Source organism: Liolophura sinensis, chromosome 8, assembly GCF_032854445.1.
Source record: "Liolophura sinensis isolate JHLJ2023 chromosome 8, CUHK_Ljap_v2, whole genome shotgun sequence".
NCBI classification, from domain to species: Eukaryota; Metazoa; Mollusca; class Polyplacophora; order Chitonida; family Chitonidae; genus Liolophura; species Liolophura sinensis.
Window position 1 is genome coordinate 14102721 of NC_088302.1, and position 25230 is coordinate 14127950.

Below are 25230 nucleotides of genomic sequence, written 5' to 3' on the forward strand. Positions count from 1 at the left end.
GTGAGGACAACAGGTCACATTTGGGCGTTCATCTCGGCATTCAGTGATGACAACAGGTCACATGTGGGCGTTCATCTCGGCATTCAGTTAGGATAGCAGGTCACATGTGGGCGTTCATCTCGGCATTTAGTGATGACAACAGGTGACATGTGGGCGTTCATCTCATCATTCAGTGATGACAACAGGTCACATTTGGGCGTTCATCTCGGCATTCAGTGATGACAACAGGTCACATTTGGGCGTTCATCTCGGCATTCAGTAATGACAACAGGTCATATGTAGGCGTTCATCTCGGCATTCAGTGAGGATAGCAGGTCACATGTGGGCGTTCATCTCATCATTCAGTGATGACAACAGGTGACACGTGGGCGTTCATCTCATCATTCAGTGAGGACAACAGGTGACATGTGGGCGTTCATCTCGGCCTTCAGTAATGACACTGGGTCACATATGGATGGTCATCTGGTCATTTAGTGATGACAACAGGTCACATGTGGGCTTTCATCCCGGCATTCAGTGATGACATGAGGTGACACGTGGGAGTTTTTCCCATCATTCAGTGATGACAGCAGGTCACATGTGGGCGTTCATCTCATCATACAGTGATGACAACAGGTCACATGTGGGCGTTTTTCCCATCATTCAGTGATGACAACAGGTCACATGTGGGCGTTCATCTCGGCATTCATTGAGGACAACAGGTCACATGTGGGCGTTCATCTCATCATACAGTGATGACAACAGGTCAGATGTGGGCGTTCATCTCGGCATTCAGTGATGACAGGTAACATATGTGCGTTCACCTCGGCATTCAGTGAGGATAGCAGATCACATGTGGGCGTTCATATCGGCATTTAGTGATGACAGGTCACACGTGGGCGTTCATCTCGGCCTTCAGTGATGACAATGGGTCACATATGGGCGGTCATCTGGGCATTCAGTGATGACAACAGGTCACATGTGGGCGTTCATCTCATCATTCAGTGAAGACAACAGGTCACATGTGGGCGTTCATCTCGGCATTCAGTGATGACAACAGGTGACACGTGGGCGTTTTTCTCATCATTCAGTGATGACAACAGGTCACATGTGGGCGTTCATCTCGGCATTCGGTGTCACCACCACGTGACAGCTATGCTTTTGTTTTTGTGGGAGAGAATGTATTTGTTCTTGTCTTCTAGCTATAATGGCGCGATTACACAACGGACCAGAACAAGGGTTGTGAAATTCACTAAGATTTAGTACTAACCTTCTCTTTCAACACAATGCATGTGTGTTTTTTCCAAGAAGGTGATCCAGTATCTATATCAAAAGTTTCGACCATCCCAGCGTATGCTTAATTCCACATTCTCAACACCGTTGAAAAAAAACCACACCATCTTTGCCTCAACGTATTTATTTATTCTATATGCGTTCATCTCAACATTCAGTGATGACAGGTCACATGTGGGCGTTCATCTCGGCATTTGGTGGGGATAGCAGGCCACATGTATCTATATCAAAAATTTCGACCATCCCAGCGTATACTTAATTCCACATTCTCAACACCGTTGATAGAAACTACACCATCTTTGCCTCACCGTATTTATTTATTCTATTAGTTTTATAGGTGTTTTACCTCTTAAAAGTTTCGCTTATATTTGATTCCAGTCAGTTTTTAGGGTGAAGCAAACCTAGCAATACCGAGAAGAAACCACCGCATATCACAATGTTCCTGACTTAAAGCCGCAATGGAATTAGCGACCGAATTCGAACACGCAACCTCATTGATCCAGAACCTTTAGCCTTCTGACACTTTCGGTCGTAAAACACAAACGATACCAAACAAACAATCTTCAGAATTTGAGAGTGTTTGTGACCTTGACGAAAGACGGATTTATCTCCGCGAGATGGATATACTTGTTAAACAAGCCTATTTATCTTCTGTGGTATCTGATACAACTGTAGATCAAGCCCGATTTTACTTTTCCATGTTATCAGACAACAATAGATCTGAGTCACGTGGATGGTCCGCCGATGTCAAACAGTTACGAAGCTCTGACACTGGCTATGTTCGTATGAAAGTCTGCTGAGCTGTAAAAATGTGGCGCTTGTTCGTGGCTGTTGTGTTTCTGGCACTTTGGCAACCAATATCTGCAAGTAAGAATGTATTAACGGACGACAATAGTTATACTCATTGTAAGCTAGGCACCTCTCTTGAAATGGAGGAACAAAAGGTCGTTTTGGCAAATGGATTCCAAAGCTTTTCATCTGCCTGTCTGAAAACAACTATAGTGGCAAATCTTGTGTTAAATTTCTAACCTTTTTTGTGTTTTTTGCCAAATCTATGGCCAAATTCCTTGTGGGAAATAATTATCTCTGGCATTGCCTCTACGCATGACAATAATGTATGTGGAACTGGTAACTTACTACCATGTATAATGTGATTGCATGTGCGTGCCAAATGTTTGGAGAATCATTTGAATAACAACATTGGTCTTTGCTTTCCTCATTTTGGCAGGGCCAGCACACAAAGTCCATAAATTCTCCCTGGAAAACCTCACGGTATCCTACTTGATTGTTATTTTTGTAATCTAGAGTTGTACATGGAATATATAAATTTCATAAATATTTGTTATGTATTGCTACGTGAAACTTTGATAAAATATATCAAACCATTCGCTTAAAGACTAAGCACTCAGTAAGTAAAATCTGCAGTCTTGGTTCATTGTCGCTTTGCAATACGCAAAGTATGATAGGCTGAGGTCAGTATATTGAGACTGTATGTATGACAATTATCATAATACGGTAGGCCGGTGTCAGCATAATGCCGTACCGTCACTGGCGATCGGCATAACAGGGTAGGCCAGTGTCAGCATGCTGCCGTACCGTCACTGGCGATCAGCATAACAGGGTAGGCCAGTGTCAGCATGCTGCCGTACCGTCACTGGGGTTCAGCATAACAGGGTAGGCCGGTGTCAGCATGCTGCCGTACCGTCACTGGGGTTCAGCATAACAGGGTAGGCCGGTGTCAGCATATTGCCGTACCGTGACTGGGGTTCAGCATAACAGGGTAGGCCAGTGTCAGCATGCTGCCGTACCGTCACTGGGGTTCAGCATAACAGGGTAGGCCAGTGTCAGCATGCTGCCGTACTGTCACTGGCGATCAGCATAACAGGGTAGGCCGGTGTCAGCATATTGCCGTACCGTCACTGGCGATCAGCATAACAGGGTAGGCCAGTGTCAGCATGCTGCCGTACCGTCACTGGGGTTCAGCATAACAGGGTAGGCCGGTGTCAGCATGCTGCCGTACTGTCACTGGCGATCAGCATAACAGGGTAGGCCAGTGTCAGCATGCTGCCGTACCGTCACTGGGGTTCAGCATAACAGGGTAGGCCGGTGTCAGCATATTGCCGTACCGTGACTGGGGTTCAGCATAACAGGGTAGGCCAGTGTCAGCATGCTGCCGTACCGTCACTGGCGATCAGCATAACAGGGTAGGCCAGTGTCAGCATATTGCCGTACCGTCACTGGCGATCAGCATAACAGGGTAGACCAGTGTCAGCATGCTGCCGTACCGTCACTGGCGATCAGCATAACAGGGTAGGCCAGTGTCAGCATGCTGCCGTACCGTCACTGGGGTTCAGCATAACAGGGTAAGCCGGTGTCATCATGCTGCCGTACCGTCACTGGGGTTCAGCATAACAGGGTAGGCCGGTGTCAGCATATTGCCGTACCGTGACTGGGGTTCAGCATAACAGGGTAGGCCAGTGTCAGCATGCTGCCGTACCGTCACTGGGGTTCAGCATAACAGGGTAGGCCAGTGTCAGCATGCTGCCGTACTGTCACTGGCGATCAGCATAACAGGGTAGGCCGGTGTCAGCATATTGCCGTACCGTCACTGGCGATCAGCATAACAGGGTAGGCCGGTGTCAGCATGCTGCCGTACCGTGAGTGGCGATCAGCATAACAGGGTAGGCCAGTGTCGGTAACACGTGACTGGCGATCAGCATAACAGGGTAGGCCAGGGTCGGTAACCTGTGACTGTCGATCAGCATAACAGGGAAGGCCAGGGTCGGTAACCGGTGACTTGCGATCAGCCTAACGGGCAGGCCAATGTCGGTAACCCGTGACTGGCGATCAGCATAACGGGGTAGGCCAGTATCGGTAACCCGCGACTGTCGATTAGCGTAATGGGTAGGCCAGTGTCGGTAACCCGTGACTGACGATAAGCATAACAGGGTAGGCCAGTATCGGTAACCCGCGACTGTCGATCAGCGTAATGGGTAGGCCAGTGTCGGTAACCCGTGACTGGCGATCAGCATAAAAGGGTAGGCCAGTGTCAGCATGCTGCCGTACTGTGACTGTAGTGTGGTTGGCGATCAGCATAACGGGGTAGCCCAGGGTCGTTAACCCGTGACTGGCGATCAGCAAAACACGGTAGACCAGTGTCAGCATGCTGCCGTGCCGTCACTGGCGATCAGCATAACACCGAAGGCGGGTGTCATCATGCTGCAGTACCATGGCTGGCGACCAGGTTAGGCCGGTGTCAGCCTAACAGGTAATTGTATTAGGGTAGGCTGGCGTCGGCATACTGTTGTACAATGACTGGCGTTCAGCGAACAGGATAGGCTGGTGTCAGTAAACTTGCTATCAGCGCAGAATACTGTGACTGTAGTGTGAACAGAGTGATAGGTTAGCCTGGTGTCTGTGTAGATCCTACTGCGACTGCATGACGAATCAGTGAATCGGCTCGATCACTCCTCCCTTCCCTCCTTCTATCAGTGAATCGACTCGGTCACTTTTCCGTTCTCTCCTTTTACCACCACCTTCTGTCAGTGAATCCAGTCTTTACTGTTCCGTTCTCTCCTCACACCATAGTCTCTCAGTGAATTCACTGTCAATGTTCCGTCCTCTCTTCAAACCACCTGTTCTCGGTGAATTAACTCAGTCAGTGTTCCATCCGTTCTTTCCTCACACCACCAGTCAGTCAGTGAGTCCATCTAGTCACTGTTCTGTCCTGTCTTCACACCATCTGCTCTTAGTGATTCCACCCAGCCACTGTTTCCTTCTCTCCTCACACCGCCTTCTCTCAGTGAATCCTCTGTCAAAGGTAAATCCTCTCCTCACACCACACGTTCTCCGTGAATCCATGTTCCACACTTTGCTCGGTAGCCGGGTTGTTAGCGTACTCGTCATGTCATACTGGTTTCCTCCCCAGTCGCACGTGAGCAGGTCTACCAGCAAACTGTAGATGGCCTGGGTTTCACTAAGATTTTCAGTGCGACACAATGACCCAGAATGCGGTCGCTGTGAGTTCAAGTCCATTTCATGCTGACTTGGAATGGTCATCAAACAACCTGTTGATGTCCGGTTTTCTCCTGCCATAATGCTGACCGCCGTCATATATTTATTTATTTATTTGATTGGTGTTTTACGCCGAACTCAAGAATATTTCACTTATACGACGGCGGCCAGCATTATGGTGGGAGCAAACCGGGCAAAGCCCGGTGGAAACCCATGACCATCCGCAGGTTGCTGCAGACCTTTCGCCGTCATATAAGTGAAATTGTTTTGAGTACGGCATGAAACGGCGCGTGACAGGTTTGTACAGAAAATATCACGTCACACATTTCCTTAATTTATAAACGTAGTTTTGTTTTGTTTTGAACAAGAACGCATTTCCAAACTATAACAGAAATGTGTTAAAAGCGAAACACTTATATATAGTGCTTACTAGGATTTTCAATAATTTTCTTTGTTGACGTTTCCTCAGGCTGTGATTTTGAACTGTGCCAGAACAACGCGACATGTGATAACAGTACAGGAAACCCCAATTGTTCATGTGTGGAGGGATTCACTGGGGAAGAATGTGAAACAAAAATTCCTACTTGCCACGTAAACACTTGTAAGAATGGGGGTACATGTGTAGATGACACAGGTGGTGTAAGTTGTATCTGTGCTGAAGGCTTTACGGGAACAGACTGTGATAAGAACATTGATCATTGTTACCTCAATCCGTGCAGCAATGGTGGGACGTGTATAGATGGTGTAAACAGTTACTCGTGTTCGTGTGTCGCAGGATACACGGGTACTATCTGCAATCAGGACATTGATGATTGTTCTCCGAACCCTTGCAAGAATGGCGGGACGTGTACAGATGGTGTAAACAGTCACATGTGTTCATGTATTGCCGGGTTTACGGGGCCAGATTGTGAGACGAACATTGATGACTGCTTTTCTGAGGCTTGCAAACACGGAGGGACGTGTACTGATGGTGTAAACAATTACACGTGTTCGTGTGTCGCAGGATACACGGGTACTATCTGCAGCCAGGACATTGATGATTGTTCTCCGAACCCTTGCAAGAATGGCGGGACCTGTACAGATGGTGTAAACAGTTACACGTGTTCGTGTGTCGCAGGATACACGGGTACTATCTGCAGCCAGGACATTGATGATTGTTCTCCGAACCCTTGCAAGAATGGCGGGACGTGTACAGATGGGGTAAACAGTCACATGTGTTCGTGTATGGCCGGGTTTACGGGGCCAGATTGTGAGACGAACATTGATGACTGCTTTTCTGAGGCTTGCAAACACGGAGGGACGTGTACTGATGGTATCAATGGTTTCAAGTGTGCCTGTTCTAATGATTTTCGCGGAGATCGCTGTGAAAAGCGCGTGACTGGGTGAGTATACGTGGTTAATATGTGATGTTCCCCAATTCCCTTTTTGCTGTAAATTTCCGTGTGTATACATTTTTATATGCCAATTGTTTAGATGGCAAGGATGCCTACACAAACATTCATAATAAGCGAATGGAGAATGTTACATGTATATGAGTACTCTTATACACATGTCGTGTATCAGTCAGGTGACCTCCTGCGGTATCTTGTAAACTCCCGCGAATCTCTCTTTTTAGTCATTAGAAGGTAAAGATAGGGTTTCATCATTTCACGTCTTCTAACTTAATTCTGCTTAACCTGTGGTGCTATATATGGACGTGTAAGCAGCTACTTGTATTTTTGGAGCGTTTAATTGAACTGTTGGAATAAAACCCTAAAATAGGTAGACTGACACGATGCCGCATTTCACCAGTTATATATATATATATATATGTGTGTGTGTAACCATTTGCCAACTGAACCTGTCGTCCGCTGCTCTGGTTTTACTCTCTATGCTGTTGTCTTTTATATTATATCCACAAGTACACCCTCATGACGTGTGCCGGTATTGAAGCATTACTGTCAGATGAGCGGTCTAATTCGCTAAAACGGATCACTATTCCGCTTTAACGAATTACAAAATCGTTATTACGAATTCGTAAATCGTTGTAACGCATTGGCAATCCCTTATAGCGAATAGCTAGTTTGATACAAAGGATCACTATTCAGTTTTAATGGATTATTAATTCGTTTTCACGGAATAGCAATACGATTTGGTAATTCATTATAACGGATTATCATTTCGTTTTAATGTATTACGTTTAAGTTTAATGGATTTCTGTAATCATTGCTATACTTTATAACGACAACATGTTAAGGTCGGTATGCACTGGGGTTTTTTGATGCGACTCGACCCGATCCGACCCGACACGACTCAACTGAAAAATCGCATTGAGTTGCTGACAATTTTTTTCTAGTGTATACTTCTCCACGACGAAAATCGTGCCCAGCCGGCTGCAGTCGTGTCTAGCAGTGAGTGATCTAACCGTCCTTAATATTTTGTAACAAAAAGTCAGGCCTAGTCGAGCGATTTGACGTTCTTTCCACTAGTGTATCCACCCTTACGACTATCGTCGGTGACGGTCTCCGATCTTCAGCCATTCAGAACAAAGTCCATAATCACGCGACCACTTTTTATATAATTTTTTTTCCAAAATGGCGGCGTCCACAGAGGTCTCATAAACGACACAGGCAGAAGAGGACCACAGACCCCCATTAATTTTCCTTAAGCGACAATGTTAACGTTTAGCGTTGTAGCTCAGTCCCAAACATTCCGTGGCCAATGAGCTTTGCTGCCTACCTTGCCCAACCTGTGAGAAAGCAGCCATGAAAATCTTGACATAGCTTGAGAGTCAAAATCTGGACCTTTCTATACCCGGCAGCTGGGAGGCGTGCCTACAACGCCAAGGGTACGTCACTCGCAGCCTCATCACTAGACCTACCTCACACCTTGTGTCCTCTCGCCAAAAATTTCAAACTTTCATCAATAAAGCTCATGCCTCCTCCAGGTTTAGACAGTTTCCAGCATTTTAATGCCAAGCATGCACCTGTGCATCACAAATGGGCGCCTTGGAGCAAAAAAGACTTTATACCTAAAAATACACAGAATTACATTCGTACAAACGCAAGTTGTAATGGGGGTCTTTGTCCAGGGAAGCTCATCGAGCTTTGGAGTAAGCTTGTGAAAAAACCCGTGCTGTTCACGTAACAGTACCCTCGGATTTAACGCCTGACTGGCTGTCTCCGATGGCTACTATCCGCCGAATAAATGTCCGTCGAAGAGACGCGCGTACAATCACAATATATTTGTTTACTGGTAAACGGAAGTGGTCGAAAAAACTGCAACATGGGCAGCACCATCGGGAAATTATATTCGGACCCTCGTAGCAAAGGACAATGGGCATATTACTCTGTAGTGTATACATCCCCTCCACCCATTTTGTACCACCCATGCAAAGACTACAGTCAGGTATGAGGTTTAACAGAGATGCTTCTATAAAGATGTAAGTCTCTAATTTTGAGAATGAACGTAGTCACATTTTCGTCTTGGTTTATGCTATTCGAATATCCAGTTGTTCCTCATCCCTGTGCATGATATTTCATAAAACCATAATATCGTTTTAACGGATAATAAGATTTCGTTATCACGGATTACTAATTCCCTTTAACAAAATAGGAAATCGTAATAACGGATTCGCAATCTCTGGGGGGGGGGGGGGGGGAGGGGTGTAAAACGATTTTCTAATTCGCTATAATGATTTCATAATTCGTGAAAACGGAATCATAATCCGTATACCAAAGACTTTAAAAATGGTAGTTGTTGCTACCCCGCATGACGCTCAGCACTGATAGGACTGCTTTGCCCGGTGTCAGTTGACACAGTATACGTACACACACCGAATGATTCCTTGTCGTCATTAGAAAAATTGTTAGGTGCGACGTAAACATTAAGCATACATACATACGGAAGCGGAAATAACTGCATCCTCAGGTTATATAAATAACTCACGCCTGAATGATTACAACTGATCACATGGCTTCGCTTCGATTGTCTTTCATCTGGGAATTTCCGTTATGCAACATAACAAGATAATAACTTATTTGGTCTTGTCTTGTCTTTTCTTTTAGGTATGATAGAAAATATCCAGTAAATAAGCACATATTATGGTTTTGGAAGAATTTCAAAAAAGGCAAACATATATCAGATGATAAATCAAAATGGTTTTAACGTTTGAAGCCTCAGGCTCTCACTTTAGTTTATGACTATTTTTTTGCAATCAAAAACTAAGTTCTATCTTCTCAACATATTCTATTTTCATAAAATCCAGCTGTAAACCTGTAAATGAAGAATCCAACTCAGGTTTCAGGCCATAAGTTTGCAAAACAAGTAAAATACATAATTAGCATCACAATCTCATAGGAATGCATATAATTTCAACGAAAGTTATTCATCTGGAAGTATAAGTACAGTCAACAGTTTCCAACAATGTCGGAAAAACATATACATGTACGTGTATGTATAATTTCCGAAGTGTCAAATCCAGTAGGTTGTCCGCAACACCTCATGTTTAAACACTTGTGAACGACAGATAAACACCAGATTTCTTGTCCTCCACTCTTCATTACATAGGGCTGGGTCAGTAATTTACAGCCAGGTATAAAAGCTTTCAATAACGTTCAAGAAATACAGCACGTGGCCAAGTAAATATAATTAAAGACGTACAACGTATAGCAAAGTAAAACCAGAGCAGCGATGACAGTGTGATGGTTGGCAAATGGTCACAGGCAACCGGTGAAATCTTGTAAATTTACCTCAGTCACACTTTTATTCTAACTGCTCATTTTAATGCATAAATAGTATTAATTTAAATGCCCTCTAGCACATTGGTTCAACCATAATTAGGTCCAAAAAAAAGAACAAATGCCGTGGTGTTAATGGAAATTTGTTAGACGTAACTGGTCTAGAATTACTCAAAATGCTGTTTTGTCATTACATTTAACATACAGTCACATTAAACCAATGCAAAGGGATCGTGACCGTGACTGCTGTGACTGGAATGACAGGTAACGCATATCTTTCCTTTGTAGCCTAGACTGTGATTTTGAGCACGGCAATTGTGGGTACACCCCAATTCCAGGCTCTGGGATACTCCATATACAATGGGAGATCGGCCCTGTATTCACGGAAGGTTGGACTGGAGGTTACACGATTTCAAAAGATGGACCTAAAACTGACCATACCCTCGGCACAAAAACAGGTATTAATCCATGTAAAAGCCTTATTATGAGAAGAACGACATCGATGACATGCAGACGTTAATTCAATGAAGATGATGCAGTTCAAATCGATATAAATACATCCAGCTGAGTGCAGTTGCACCATAACCAGCTGCACTCGCACCAAAACCAGTTCCTTCTGTTTAATGAGTATCAGTAATGTGCTTCAATGAAGTCTTTATAGGTTAGACTAAAACGTTTGAACTATTCATAAGAAGATGAAGTTCAACACCTTATACAACTTTGAACCAACATTATTACATTAACAAATCCATGTAAATATTTTGCAAACGACTTTATCTGTCATAAAGACTCGATTTATATGTAAGAATGAATTCCACATAAGCTCTGGCAGGTATGTATGGCAGGAAGCTGCACAACAAGTAAATTCCATTGGCTTAGCACAGTCTACATTCATTGGCTTAGCACAGTCTACATTCATTGGCTTAGCACAGTCTACATTCATTGGCTTAACACAGTCTACATTCATTGGCTTAGCACAGTCTACTTTCCTTTTTCAACCACTTTTCAGTCTGACAAGCCGACCAGCCGCTGGTACAACTTTCAGCTAAACTGTCTGATTGCGCTCGTGATTGCTCCAGAGTTTAGAGAGAACATTCTTTCGTTACATTTATTCGTGTGCATCATGAATAAAACTGTATTTTGCGTCTACTTTGGACAAACCAAATACGCCCTTATAAAAGATAACGTCATTTGTGCATCATGTTACCAGAGAAATAGTTACCTTTTGCTTTTAAATTGATTATAAGAATGGACACTATAGGCTGTGCACATTTTCTTATAAACGACTTTTCGGATACAGTTTTTTGTTTGTTTGTTCGTTTCTATTCCAATGAACAGAAAACTGTTGCTGTTAATCTGTTAGTATTTGCTCTGATATTTTTCAAGTTTAGATATAAACCAGTGTATCTATAGATATTGTAGTTTACCTTTCAATTTTATTAGTTTTACTCTCACCCTGTTCAGGTCACATGATGTATGCAAGGAGCGTGATCCTTTCTCAAAACATCGCCATGATAAAATCACCCGTGAAGACATTCCAGCTGTGTTACCTCAACTTTTTCTACCACATGGGATCGACAAGCTTAGGCTTCCTCAACGTCTCCATTGTGTCTCAAACTGGAGGAGAACTTCAGGGGAACACGGTTTTCTCCCTTTATGGATCTCAGGGCGCCACTTGGCAGAGGGCGAGGATATCAATTGAACACGCAACGAGAGTTGTCCCTTACTTGGTACGCTTTGATTAAGCCTACGATTTATGACTTTCCAGTCCATTTTACATCACTTGCCGGAATTCTGGAAAAAATATGCAATTGCCTGGAGGAAGGAAACAGGAATGCCTGGTGTCAGTTCGACGTGACACTTCAGTGGAGGCAGCACCTTTGCGGCATTGAATCGCCCTGGCACACGAAGACACGCATATGTAGACACACCTAATGACACATTATATGAGTGAAGTTACTGCTAAGCACGACGTAAAAATCCAAGAAAAGATATATACATACTGGAAGTTGTATTTAGGAACAAAAGAAATTTATTTATTTATTTGATTGGTGTTTTACGCCGTGCTCAAGAATATTTCACTTATACGACGGCAGCCAGCATTCTGGTGGGTGGAAACCGGGCAGAGCCCGGGGGAAACCCACGACCATCCGCAGGTTGCTGGAGGACCTTCACATGTACGACCGGAGAGGAAGCCAGCATGATCTGGACTTGAACTCATAGCGCCGCATTGGTGAGAGACTCCTGGGTCATTGCGCTGTGCTAGCGCGCTAACCAACTGAGCCACGGAGGCCCACAAAAGAAATAATCACACAGGCACTGTTCACAAATTAATGGCAAACCAATTCACTTACAATTACATGTTGTTGCCTTTTATGCTGTTTGTAATCTTACTGTCATAATTTTAGTAATTTCATTTCTTGTTGAATGGAACTGTTCGAACTTAGCAGTAGCTTATTGAATTTTCCATTGTTCCTGGAAATGGTGTGGTGTTAATGCTAAGCGTCGTGTAAGCCAGTTACTGATTCTCCGCCAAAATGCTTTCACCACTTAAAAGAATTCTGGAAGTGCTCAGTAGGGTAGATATTTTCTGTAATAGATTATCTCTTCTTTATGTGTGGTGTATATGTGTGGTGTAAAGAAATAAATTTCCAAAAGAATTCTATTGATAATTCCATATAAAAAAAACCCTCAGAATTTGCATTTTTTCGTTCTAGCAACATGTATATTGCTGACGTACATGCATATCTGTAAGCTGATCATCATTTCAAATTTGAAGAATACTTTTGCTTTTAAGGAGGACACAGTTGCCCAATTATTCATACACTATTTATTGCATTTTAATATATTTTAAATCCCCTTTAGCTCTCACAAGTACTTTGTTCTGAACCCTAAGTATACAGTGCAGTTCTAATGAAATTCCATTTCTTTGTGATCTCCCATGCTTATTTCTTTGTTATAAAGGCATTGTCCTGACTTGTTCCTGGATATCCTGTAGCAATTTTACAAATCTGTAAAGTATAGTATAAAATATAAATGCTAAATGTTATATATTATCCCCTTGGTTACGATTGGTATTTTTCTACAGGTGGTCTTCTCCGCCTCACCGCCTGCTAATGTACTTGGTGTGGCAGGATACGCTATAGACGATATCACTGCTGATACTTGCCGTAAGTACACATTAATTGTGGCGTGAAGGATTAACACACATCAGAGACACCTTAAAAGGTTTGACATGTCACACAATGTATCAAAATGCTAAACACGTTTAGCAAAATTCACGTAGTATCTGTTTGAGGACGTTCAATTGCTAAACACGATTAGTGTAAACAGGTAATCGTCGTTTACCGGCCATAGGTGAGAGGCTCCTGGGTCATTACGCTGCTAACCAACTGAGGCACAGAGCCTCCAAGCACATTATCAAGAACACACATAACAGCTAAACATGTCTACATGACAATTTTTATGACGCTATAATTAGCTCAGTTGCTAACCGAACGTGTTCACTCTAAACATGTGTAGGCCCCTACCGGTTCTATTTGTGCATGCTCGCCGTTGTACACGTGGCTTATTGAAAACGAGGCTGGTCGTCCGCTCACATTTGGAAATGTTGAGGAGTGTCTCTGTATTTGGCAATTGTGGTACTGGTATGTACTGATTTTTGTTTTCTTTTCTTTTCTCATAAAATTGTTTTTGTTTGTGTCGTGCACCATTATATTCGTGCATAGTTGTTGTGGCATGTAGTGATACGGTTGCTACGTTGAATTTGTAGGTTAGGTAGATCTGAGATCTGTTTCATTCCTCCCAGCTAAAAAGTAAAAAACCCTTAACAAACAGTTTACAGTTCTGTCCAAACCCGGCAAAATTCTGATACATATTAGCTTCAGGATAACATCACTACAGCCAGATGAAGCGTTAGTTGAAGCAGCCAGTGTATTAATCACCATGTATGTGTATGATGACTCGCATGTTTATGCAATATGACCGATGCTGACTAAACCGCCGAACTTTTCTCTGATACTCCTTGAATTTGACATCTTAACATGAGGAAAGAACTGCGAAGCAATGTATGCAAAAATAATGAACTGATATGCTCGGTAATTTGTTTTCAGTCACCATCTGTGGATCGAAGAAAGGCGACCTAGACCTTCAAGTAAGTTTTGATCGATTAAAGGTGTACTTTCCTTGAAAATATTGTCACACTGGCAGAACAGATACATTTAGGAATCGAAGAGAAATCCTAGCTAGAATGTAACAACATAGCATTGAATGTCCATGGCAGCATGTACCGGAGCACTAACTTACCGGAGGGATACATGTAGGCCTACCATCCACCTGTGTATTTATGTGTACCAGGCACCAAAATACTGATATTCATTGTCAACAGCAATATACCGAAAATATATATTTATTATTTCATTTGCATTTCCAAAGGAGTGACAGCCAGATGTATATGAAATGAAATTTGAAGCATGGTTATTATAAACCTATATATTATACTACCGGTTGTTCTACTGTTTCAAAATAACATGAAGTCACTAATTTGTGTTTCAGGTGAATTGAAATTGTTGCCTGCAGAAGACAATGTGAAGAAGTCCAAAATATTCACGCATTTATGACTGTTGTACGGGTAATACAGATTGCCTTATTTTGCCCTTGTACATTTGCATATCGCAATGACTGAAAAGAGTATTGTGGAAAGACAGTAAGTTGGCGCTACCACCATGTATAGTGTACACAAAAATAATGCGAAATACCTTGCTGTTTAAAACCTAAAGCATGAAAGTAAATGAATAAGCAAAACTGATGATTGAGAATTGTGTGAGATGCTATTTGTACATTTACTATACAGTCATTATACAAGCTAATGAATTCCATGCCAGATAATTTAGTAAAATATTTACCAACTATAAACAATTTTATTCTATGTCACGAGTAATTTACATCTGATAATTAGATTTAACCATAGTCACAAGAAACAAGTTAACTGTTAATGCTGGTCGCTGCTTTGGTACATATATAGCATAATTTAATTGATTATTAACTTCATTACTTATATCTTATTTTGTGTTGACTGTTCTTTAGCACATACATTGTGTTGCAAGTTTTTAAAGTCATATTCCTTCATCTCTCCAGGGTTGGCTCCGGCATCTTTCATGGATAATTTGAGTTCCGTTGAAATATAGATAGCACATTTCAACCAATGAAGTGCTAGAGCAAAGACGGTGCAGTGGTCAGTTAGATTACCCGTCTTAAGTGTGCACCTCTGACGACAATCACACTTGGGTTTCTATAGGAACAGCATGACATGTGACTGAAGATATGTTTTAAGTCTGAGAGATTCAGTGATTGACCTCGAGAAGTCTCACCTGGAAGTTATATGTTTCTGAAAGTTGTTTGGAACCATTATGGTTGCAGACTGACACACTTTGAGATTATGCAGTATTCACAAAACACATGTACATTGTTACAGTGTGATTACCGTGTGTAGCTGTATTCATTTAAGCTTTCAATTCAGGGGAATAGAGCAGACATGTATTCCTCGTTACTACCGTTGTTTCCATAGTAAGTAGTGTTTATATATTACTTTTGCATGACTAAAACTTCTGTTCATGATATCTTTTGTTTTTTTCATTGCCGTAACATACTTTATGATTTTATAAAAACAACCCTGAATTGGACATTTGTTGGAGTACATTAGTGGTGTATTATTCAGGTAGAATGGTTGTAGGCGTTGTTGGAGATCTGTTTGTTTGCTACAGTTTAATGTCATTTTCAACATTTCCCCCAATGCTTTATATTGAATAGGTAAATGTTGCATACTTTTACAGACCTTCCTTGAATACTGGTGTGAATGAAGCCAATTAATTCCACAGCAGAACCAGCTAATCATCTCCTTTTTAATACATGTTTAGATGGTGTTACGAACATTGTATTATGCTATTTACTTTTTTTTAACTTGTCATTGTCTGACCTACATTTTACCCCTCTGTGTATGTTATAGCCTGTACTGTTATTTGGTCGAGCTTTCTCGAGGCTTCGGTGTTTATGAGTTTAGTGTTATTGTAAATAGTGTGAATTTTCTGGAAATATAAACTGGTGTTGTAAACATGTTTACGATCAAACCATCCAGTAATTTCTTTTGCGCTAGTCTATAAATATGAGCAACGGAGTTGTGACGCTGGCAGTTATTCATACAAGTCCCCTTATGAACAGTTATTTACTCAAGACCATTTCAGAGCGGTCTTATTTACTGTCATTCGCTGTGAAGGATTTTGCTGGGTTTGGAGATATGGGCTTTCACGCTATTCGGAATTCCTCATTTGTACTCCATTTTCTGTACAAAGCACTTTGTGAGCATGCGTTTCGCAACACGTACATTTCATCCCAGTTTACCCTGAAATATTTCCGAGGAAACATACATCGACAGCTTTGCATCAAGGAAGCTTTTGTCAACCCATTCGCCCTGAGAAGTTGCACATTCACAGGAAGTTGGGGAATAAACCACTTAATGGACTGTCATACGTAGATCGAGGAATCACCTTAACTGTGGATTCTGTGTTTAAGTGAACTGACTCGACTTTGGAAGCTGGAATACTCCATCCGGATTTGGACGCTTTAAGATACTATATATATATATATATATATGAAAAAATTAATAAAACGCCTTCTCAACTTTCTACATTCTGTTACACTCTTCAAAAAAAGAAACGCAAAATGAAATTCAAAAATGATACTTACAATTTTGTACACATATGTTAACTCAAACAGTTTTGTAGGGTTGCACATTGTTACTGGAATGTTTCAGAAGATCCTCCTTGACCAAACGCAACCAAAAGTGATTTTGAACGGTTTTATCAATTAGGATTGTTATGATGTGCGTTGATGTCGTGCAGCACGAAGTTCGGGCACAATGATTGTTTGTCACGTGCAAAACATGAGTACATCATGTGACTATAAAAGACCCAAACGAATCTCACAATTTTATCCAATATCTTTGCAAGTACTGTACACGAAAATGGGACGTCTCAACGCTGCCGACCGAAATCAGGCAATTGGACGATTGTAAGCTGGCGAATCAAAGAGTGAGGTGGCAAGGATCTTCAACGTTCATCCCAGCACAATAACTCGGTTGTGGGATCGATTTCGTCAAACAAATTTGACAAATGACCGTCCAAGGTCAGGAAGACCTAGAGTCACCACACCTGCTCAAGATCGGTACATCCGGGTAACCCACCTACGTGACCGCCATCGTACCGCCCGGGACACAGCAGAAGAACTGTTTGGACCCCGAAGAGTGTCTGATCAGACAATCATGAACCGTCTCCGAGAAGTAGGGATACGTGCCAAACGTCCAAAAGTTGCCCCCTCCTTGACACGACTACATCGACGTCGACGAGTGAGATGGTGTATCACAGTGCTGCCATGGAACCTGGCAAACTGGAGACGCATATGGTTTAGCGATGAATCCCGTTATCTCCTCAGGCGACGTGATGGTAGGGACCGTGTCTACACACGACGTCATGAACGTTTTGCTCCTCACTGCATCAGATAGGTGGAAAGATTAGGTGGAGGGAGTGTTATGGTGTGGGGAGCGATCTCATACACCCGCAGATCGGAGCTTGTGCTTGTCCAAGGCAATCTGACGGCTAATCGATACATCGACCAGATTCTCCGCCCGCACGTCCTTTGCCTTGTTGACCTTCAACGGCAGCTCTTCCAACAGGACAACGCCAGGCCCCACACAGCACGTGACACCGTGGACTACCGGCCAATAACAACATCAATACCCTTCCCTGGCCCTCCAAATCCCCGGATCTAAACCCAATCGAACACCTTTGGGATCAGATCGATAGACGGGTGCGTCGACGTGGTATTCCACCACAGAATCTTCAACAGTTGTTCCACATGCTGCAGGAGGAATGGAGAAGGATTCCACAACAAAACATCCAACGACTGATTCGATCTGTACCCAGGAGGTGTCGGGTAGCAGCTGGAGGTGGTCATACGGGATACTGACTTCAACACCACCTGGTGGACAGCAGTAATGACTGTGATGACTGTTATTCTCATGAAATATGGACAACATAGCAATGCATCCTCTACAAAATTTCATTTATGTGTCTTTGTTTTCCGCTGATCTACACGTCCTTGAATAACATCAAATTTACATTGATATTTGGGTTTTGCGGGGTTTTTTTGAAGAGTGTATATTCCAACTGCAGTTTCAAACTTCATGTTATTTTCTTAGCAAAATAACATAAAGTTTGAAACTGCAGTTGGAATATAACAGAATGTAGAAAGTTTAGAAGGCGTTTTATTTTTTCTTTCTTATGTAAATTCTCCTCCCCAGGGGATCTTTCTCTATTTCTTCAAATATATGTGTATATGTATTGTCTTGTATATTATGTTAGTTGTATTATTGGTGTATTTTGTTAAAATATATGTATTGAACTCCTTCAAGCGTCTACGTGTTTCTTTGTTAAATCTTGTGTTGGATATCGCTGATTTGAGAGTTAAACCAGCCAGTTGTTTCTCATATTTCCTCTCCGACAGTGGTGCCCTTACAATGGTGACATGATAAAAAAGTAGAAGCGGGTAATGCATGGACGTTTGCAGTTGCTTTGTGCATAGGTATCAAACATCAAACAATTACCATGTGTTTTGGGAGTAAAGCTGTTTAGCATTCCCAGAGAAAATATTCTGTGCCCTCTACATGTTTAATGCCTCCACATTCCGACTTAAACACCTTTTCTCATTATATGTGTAGCCGACCATGTTCTTAAAAAAGTGAAAGCAAGGCTGTGTGGAACTTTGTGTTTAGGCCCTACACACGTATCTTAGAGTGTACCTGTACGATATTCCCTGTTGTTCCGCTCCTTAGCGATTACTGATTATCGATTTTCCTGTATAGTTTTTTTTTTGTCTTCTTAGCAACTCTTTATTCCTTTCTTATTCTCCAAAGTGGTGTCTTCTAACAACATTAGAGATAAATACTTTGTTCATCAATGCTTGTGTGCGCGAGAGGAAGTTCAAAACTTACCGTTCTATTGATTCTTTTCTTGTCTTCAGCTTGCATGGATGTCTCGTGTCAAAATGGCGGCACCTGTATGAACTTACCCAATGACTTCCAGTGTGATTGTGTTCCGGGGGCTTCTGGGAGATTGTGCGAAACCATTATCGATGTTTGTGCTGCACGTGAGCCATGTCAAAATGGCGGCAATTGCACGGGGACTAACAAAACCTTCACGTGTTCTTGTACATCCGAATTTAACGGCACAACCTGTGACTACCAGATTGACCCGTGTAAGCCTTCGCCATGCCATCATGACGCCAAATGTTTCACCATCGGAAGACGTTTCTCGTGTGACTGTCCACTTGGATTTACAGGTACAACTTGTGATGAAAATATTGATGATTGTATCAAAAATGAGTGCAAAAATGGCGCCACTTGCAAAGACGGGATAAACAAATATAAATGCGAATGTGTACCCGGTTTTACTGGTGACAAATGTGATAAAAATATTGACGACTGCCAAAATAACACATGCCAAAACGGCGCTACCTGTAAAGACGGCATTAATGGATACATGTGTGTCTGTATATCCGGTTTCTCTGGTGACAAATGTGAAATAAATACTGATGATTGCCAAAATAACACATGCCAAAACGGCGCTACCTGTAAAGACGGCATTAATGGATACATGTGTGTCTGTGTGTCCGGTTTCTCTGGTGACAAATGTGAAATAAATACTGATGATTGCCAAAATAGCACATGCCAAAACGGCGCTAGCTGTAAAGACGGCCTTAATGGATACACGTGTGACTGTGTGACCGGTTTTACTGGTGACAAATGTGAGACAAATATTGATGATTGCCAAAATAACACATGCCAAAACGGCGCTACCTGTAAAGACGGCATTAACAAATACACATGTGACTGTGTTACCGGTTTTACTGGTGACAAATGTGAAATAAATACTGATGATTGTCAAAATAACACATGCCAAAACGGCGCTACCTGCAAAGACGGCATTAACAAATACACATGTGACTGTGTTACCGGTTTTACTGGTGACAAATGTGAAATAAATACTGATGATTGTCACAATAACACATGCCAAAACGGCGCTACCTGCATAGACGGCATTAACAAATACACATGTGACTGTGTTACCGGTTTTACTGGTGACAAATGTGAGACAAATATTAATGACTGCCAAAATAACACATGCCAAAACGGCGCTACCTGCAAAGACGGCCTTAATGGATACACGTGTGACTGTGTATCCGGTTTTTCTGGAAGCAAATGTGAAATAAATACTGATGATTGTCAAAATAGCACATGCCAAAACGGCGCTACCTGTAAAGACGGCCTTAATGGATACATGTGTGTCTGTGTGTCCGGTTTCTCTGGTGACAAATGTGAAATAAATACTGATGATTGCCAAAATAGCACATGCCAAAACGGCGCTACCTGTAAAGACGGCATTAATGGATACATGTGTGTCTGTGTGTCTGGCTTTACTGGTGACAAATGTGAGACAAATATTGATGATTGCCAAAATAACACATGCCAAAACGGCGCTACCTGCAAAGACGGCATTAATGGATACATGTGTGACTGTGTATCCGGTTTTTCTGGTAGCAAATGTGAAATAAATACTGATGATTGCCAAAATAGCACATGCCAAAACGGCGCTACCTGTAAAGACGGCCTTAATGGATACATGTGTGTCTGTGTGTCCGGTTTCTCTGGTGACAAATGTGAAATAAATACTGATGATTGTCAAAATAACACATGCCAAAACGGCGCTACCTGTAAAGACGGCCTTAATGGATACACGTGTGTCTGTGTGTCTGGTTTTACTGGTGACAAATGTGAGACAAATATTGATGATTGCCAAAATAACACATGCCAAAACGGCGCTACCTGTAAAGACGGCATTAACAAATACACATGTGACTGTGTTACCGGTTTTACTGGTGACAAATGTGAAATAAATACTGATGATTGTCAAAATAACACATGCCAAAACGGCGCTACCTGCAAAGACGGCATTAACAAATACACATGTGACTGTGTTACCGGTTTTACTGGTGACAAATGTGAGACAAATATTGATGACTGCCAAAATAACACATGCCAAAACGGCGCTACCTGCAAAGACGGCATTAATGGATATTCGTGTGACTGTGTGACCGGTTTTACTGGTGACAAATGTGAGACAAATACTGATGACTGCCAAAATAACACATGCCAAAACGGCGCTACCTGTAAAGACGGCCTTAATGGATACACGTGTGTCTGTGTGTCCGGTTTTACTGGTGACAAATGTGAAATAAATACTGATGATTGTCAAAATAACACATGCCAAAACGGCGCTACCTGCAAAGACGGCCTTAATGGCTACACGTGTGACTGTGTATCCGGTTTTACTGGTGGCAAATGTGAAATAAATACTGATGATTGCCACAATAACACATGCCAAAACGGCGCTACCTGCAAAGACGGCATTAACAAATACACATGTGACTGTGTATCCGGTTTTACTGGTGGCAAATGTGAAATAAATACTGATGATTGTCAAAATAACACATGCCAAAACGGCGCTACCTGTAAAGACGGCCTTAATGGATACATGTGTGTCTGTGTGTCCGGTTTCTCTGGTGACAAATGTGAAATAAATACTGATGACTGCGAAAATGTCACATGTCAAAACGGCGCTACCTGCATAGATGGCCTTGACACATTTACGTGTGCATGCCAGTCTGGATTCAGTGGCAGACTGTGTGAGACTAACGTTGACGACTGCGACCCAAATCCTTGTGAAGATGGCACGATATGTATTGACGGCGTCAACAATTACACATGTCATCACACACTTCTACCGACCACAGTGACCACGACTATGACACCGGCACGAATGTCCTCCCCTTCTAACATCAACAACACCAATGTAACGTATACACTGGACCAAACTACCACCGAACCTGTCGGTGGAATTTCAAGTGTAAGCGTTAAGATAGGCACAACATCCAATATCCCTGATACCGGTACGCCTTCCGTCACTTCGGGGACCACGCTCTCCACGACGGACTCCGGGAAAGTAGGAGAAAACCAGGCCCAGCAAGGTTCTGTCCGCCCATCCGTGATCGCTGGGGCAAGCGCGGGAGGAGTCGCCATCATCGCTCTGGCTGCACTGCTTATATGTCTCATGAAAAGGCGAAACAAGTTTTCTGATATCTTAGATGATGCTAACACAACGGCAAACGGCGGGGCAACCTTACAAACCATCCAAATGAGAGATCTTTGATACTGCTTTATAAAGGAAATGGTTTGGTGCATGGCGAAGCAGACATGCTAACGCTTGTGCTATTTTGTAATAGTGTACTAACGCCATTGCGATTTTGGAACAGGATTCTACTGGCAATACCATTTTGGAACGACGTTCTAATCTTCATTATCGTTTTGGAAATGTGTACTAAAGTTATTGCAGTTCTGGAAGTGTGTTATAACGCCGTTCCCGTTTTGGAAAAGTGTTTTTTCGCCGCTTCCGGCTTTGGAACAGTGTACTAATGAAGTCGGGTTTTGCAACCGAATACTACTTGTTCCCATGTGGAAACGTTTTATTTGTCGTTAGCCTCCTTTTGGGAAAGAGTACTGTTCCCTTGTTTTTTTTTTTTGTTGTTTTTTTTTTTGTAGTTTTTTTTTGTTTATTTTTTTTGTTTTTTTTGAGTGATTGTATTAGCACAGTTGCAGTTTTAGAAACTGTGTACTAAAGTTTTGGATGGGTGCACTAACATGAATGCGGTATTGCAAGAGCCTCGTCCCACTCTACACTGACAGTGGGTTTGAACCATAGTACCCCATGAACTAACAACGTAACTAAGAGGAATTCGTACGACGTAGTCCACCATTGCAGGCACTGATTATCTTTACTCCACATATAGTTCATATGTGATGTACGGAGCCGTGAAAGTGACATGGTTAGCAAAAATGTAAATAACAACAGAACTTTTAAAGTTTCAATTATGTTTTTTGCACCACTTAGTAAGGATCTCGAGAGCACGATATAAATGACCAATAGAAATGCACAATTATGTCGTGCGCATGAGATCTTTGTTAAGTTGTGAGCAGGTGCGACATAGCAAGTATGTCTTGAGCAAAAAACATAACCGACACTCTCAAAGTTGGGTGTGTGTGTGTTTTTTTTTTCAATTTAAAATTTTTCCTAACCATGTCGCTTTTACGGCTATGTAGAAATGATATTTATTGTACTAGAAATTTTTCAGACTAGTTTTAGGACTGCCAGAAATGGATTTTGAAAATTCGTTCGTCTCCGTTCATCGAAGTGTAGTTGGCCGGGATGTAGGGCTTACCCTACATATATCGAAGTGTTGTAAGCTGAGACATCATCATATAAATGAAATATTCTTAAGTACGGCGTAAAATACATATCAAATAAATAAATAAACTATAATCCAAACGGCCTAAGGAGAATGGGCACTACATACATAACACGCTGTAACATGGCCTGCGTCACGACCTCTGTACCGGATATGGTCGCTCGATAAATCCACAACGAGCGAGTCTTCATCTTTCTTGCATGTGGTTGATGGTCAACGAAAAGTACTTTTCCGTAGATTAAAATCCTTGAATTCTTCATGGTGTGAATTCCCATGTTTTACTTGTTCGACCTTCTCCTTTAAAGGCCCAGGGTAAAGTTCCATCTTTCTTGTGCTTAAAAAGATTTGTTACATTATTTATACTCACGTTAAATTTAGCATATACGTCTTTAGCAGTTTATCCCATACATATAATAAAGACTCTGGGTGTGTGTATATATAGGGCCTGATGGAGAGGTGCTAACAACGTCAAACACAAGAGTATTTTTAATCGATAATTCATCGAAAAGGATGGGTAATTACAATTTTCAGCGAAGCAGAACTACTTAATAACTTAGCTTTTGGCTTTAACGAGCTTTAAGTGACCATTTCACTTATACGACAGTCGTTAGTTTTATAGGTGAAGAGGACCCGTCTTTACTAATTTCCCCGTAACAAACCATCCTCCTTAAGCAAGTAATTGACGCAATTTTCACCAGTGGATCGGGCGCTAATGCCGAAAATTCTTTGTCCAATTAGGGTGGGACTGGAACGGCAAGAGGTGACTTATCCAAATGTCCTATTGTTGTTTAGATCTCTATGTACTATTCTGTGTGTGATTTGATCGAAAGTATTGCCGCATAGTGTTAAATTTTTGTCCTATCACTTGTTCCGTCTTTCGTTTATTAATTTTTAAAAATGTTTTTACGGCTTTCAACCATGTTGTAATACATCATATAAATACACCACGCGCGTTTTCGTGGGCATTAGCTTTTACCTTTAAATCTTATTTAACCGGTACTACTATGTTATTATATGTCAATATTCTGAAAGATGAAAAAGTTATCGAGTCTGTTTAAAGGTAAAGCCAGATTGAGAGCGGTTCATATCGTTTGATACGATATCTTACTGTGGTTGTTGTCTTTTCTTTGTTACTGATAACAGTACTTATCAATGTGAACGATTCCTATTGTTTCATTGACATGCTAATGCTCAGGTCAGATATAATATAACCTCATTTGATAACCGCATGCGTGGGAATACAACGCCTCAAATTATTGATTCAGTGCGTAAGCAAAATCACGTGGACGCAGTGAACAGCAGTTAGATATAATAAACGACTCAAAGCAACGATAGTAAACTTAGAGCAAAACAGTGTGATATTTGACAAATGGTTTCAGGTAACCGACGACATACCTCAATTTACCTCAGTTTGGGTTTTATTTCAAACAACTGCCAGTATTGTTCCCAATACAAATCGAAATATTTTTCGGGTTTTTTTTTTTTTTTTGGTTCCTTTTTATGGAATTGATGGCGGAAGTGGAAGGGGAGGGGGAGGGGGGGGGGGTAAAAAGAGACGCTGTTTTATATGCTGTTCTATATTCATTTCTGTATATATTGCTGTAATGAAGAATTATACATGATTTATATCTTAAATTACCAGTGATGAGTTATTTCATTTTTGCTCTTCATACTTCAGTAACGAAGGACGCTAAATTTCCCACCAGACTTTGCCAAATGAGTGAGTGAGTGCTTGGGGTTTAACGTCATATGACGACGAAGGAATCATTAGGGTGCATGTAATGTGCCTCCTTATTGCAGAACGGATTTCCACCGC

At 41.9% G+C, this 25230-nt stretch overlaps 2 protein-coding genes across 2 annotated transcripts; both read left to right on the forward strand.

The window, feature by feature from the left end:
- The first annotated feature begins 4488 nt into the window (after nt 1-4488).
- On the forward strand, nt 4489-6672 carry LOC135473220 (fibropellin-1-like). The gene is made up of 2 exons (XM_064753063.1): nt 4489-4516; nt 5756-6672. Exons 1-2 carry the CDS (start codon nt 4489-4491, stop codon nt 6670-6672), a joined length of 945 nt encoding a protein of 314 aa, XP_064609133.1.
- Nucleotides 6673-8600: 1928 nt separating this feature from the next.
- LOC135473221 (fibropellin-1-like) lies at nt 8601-22321 on the forward strand. Its single transcript, XM_064753066.1, has 5 exons — nt 8601-8707; nt 10293-10462; nt 11469-11734; nt 13093-13174; nt 19077-22321. The coding sequence occupies exons 1-5, from the start codon at nt 8601-8603 to the stop codon at nt 22319-22321; spliced, it is 3870 nt and encodes a 1289-aa protein (XP_064609136.1).
- Nucleotides 22322-25230: the final 2909 nt, after the last annotated feature.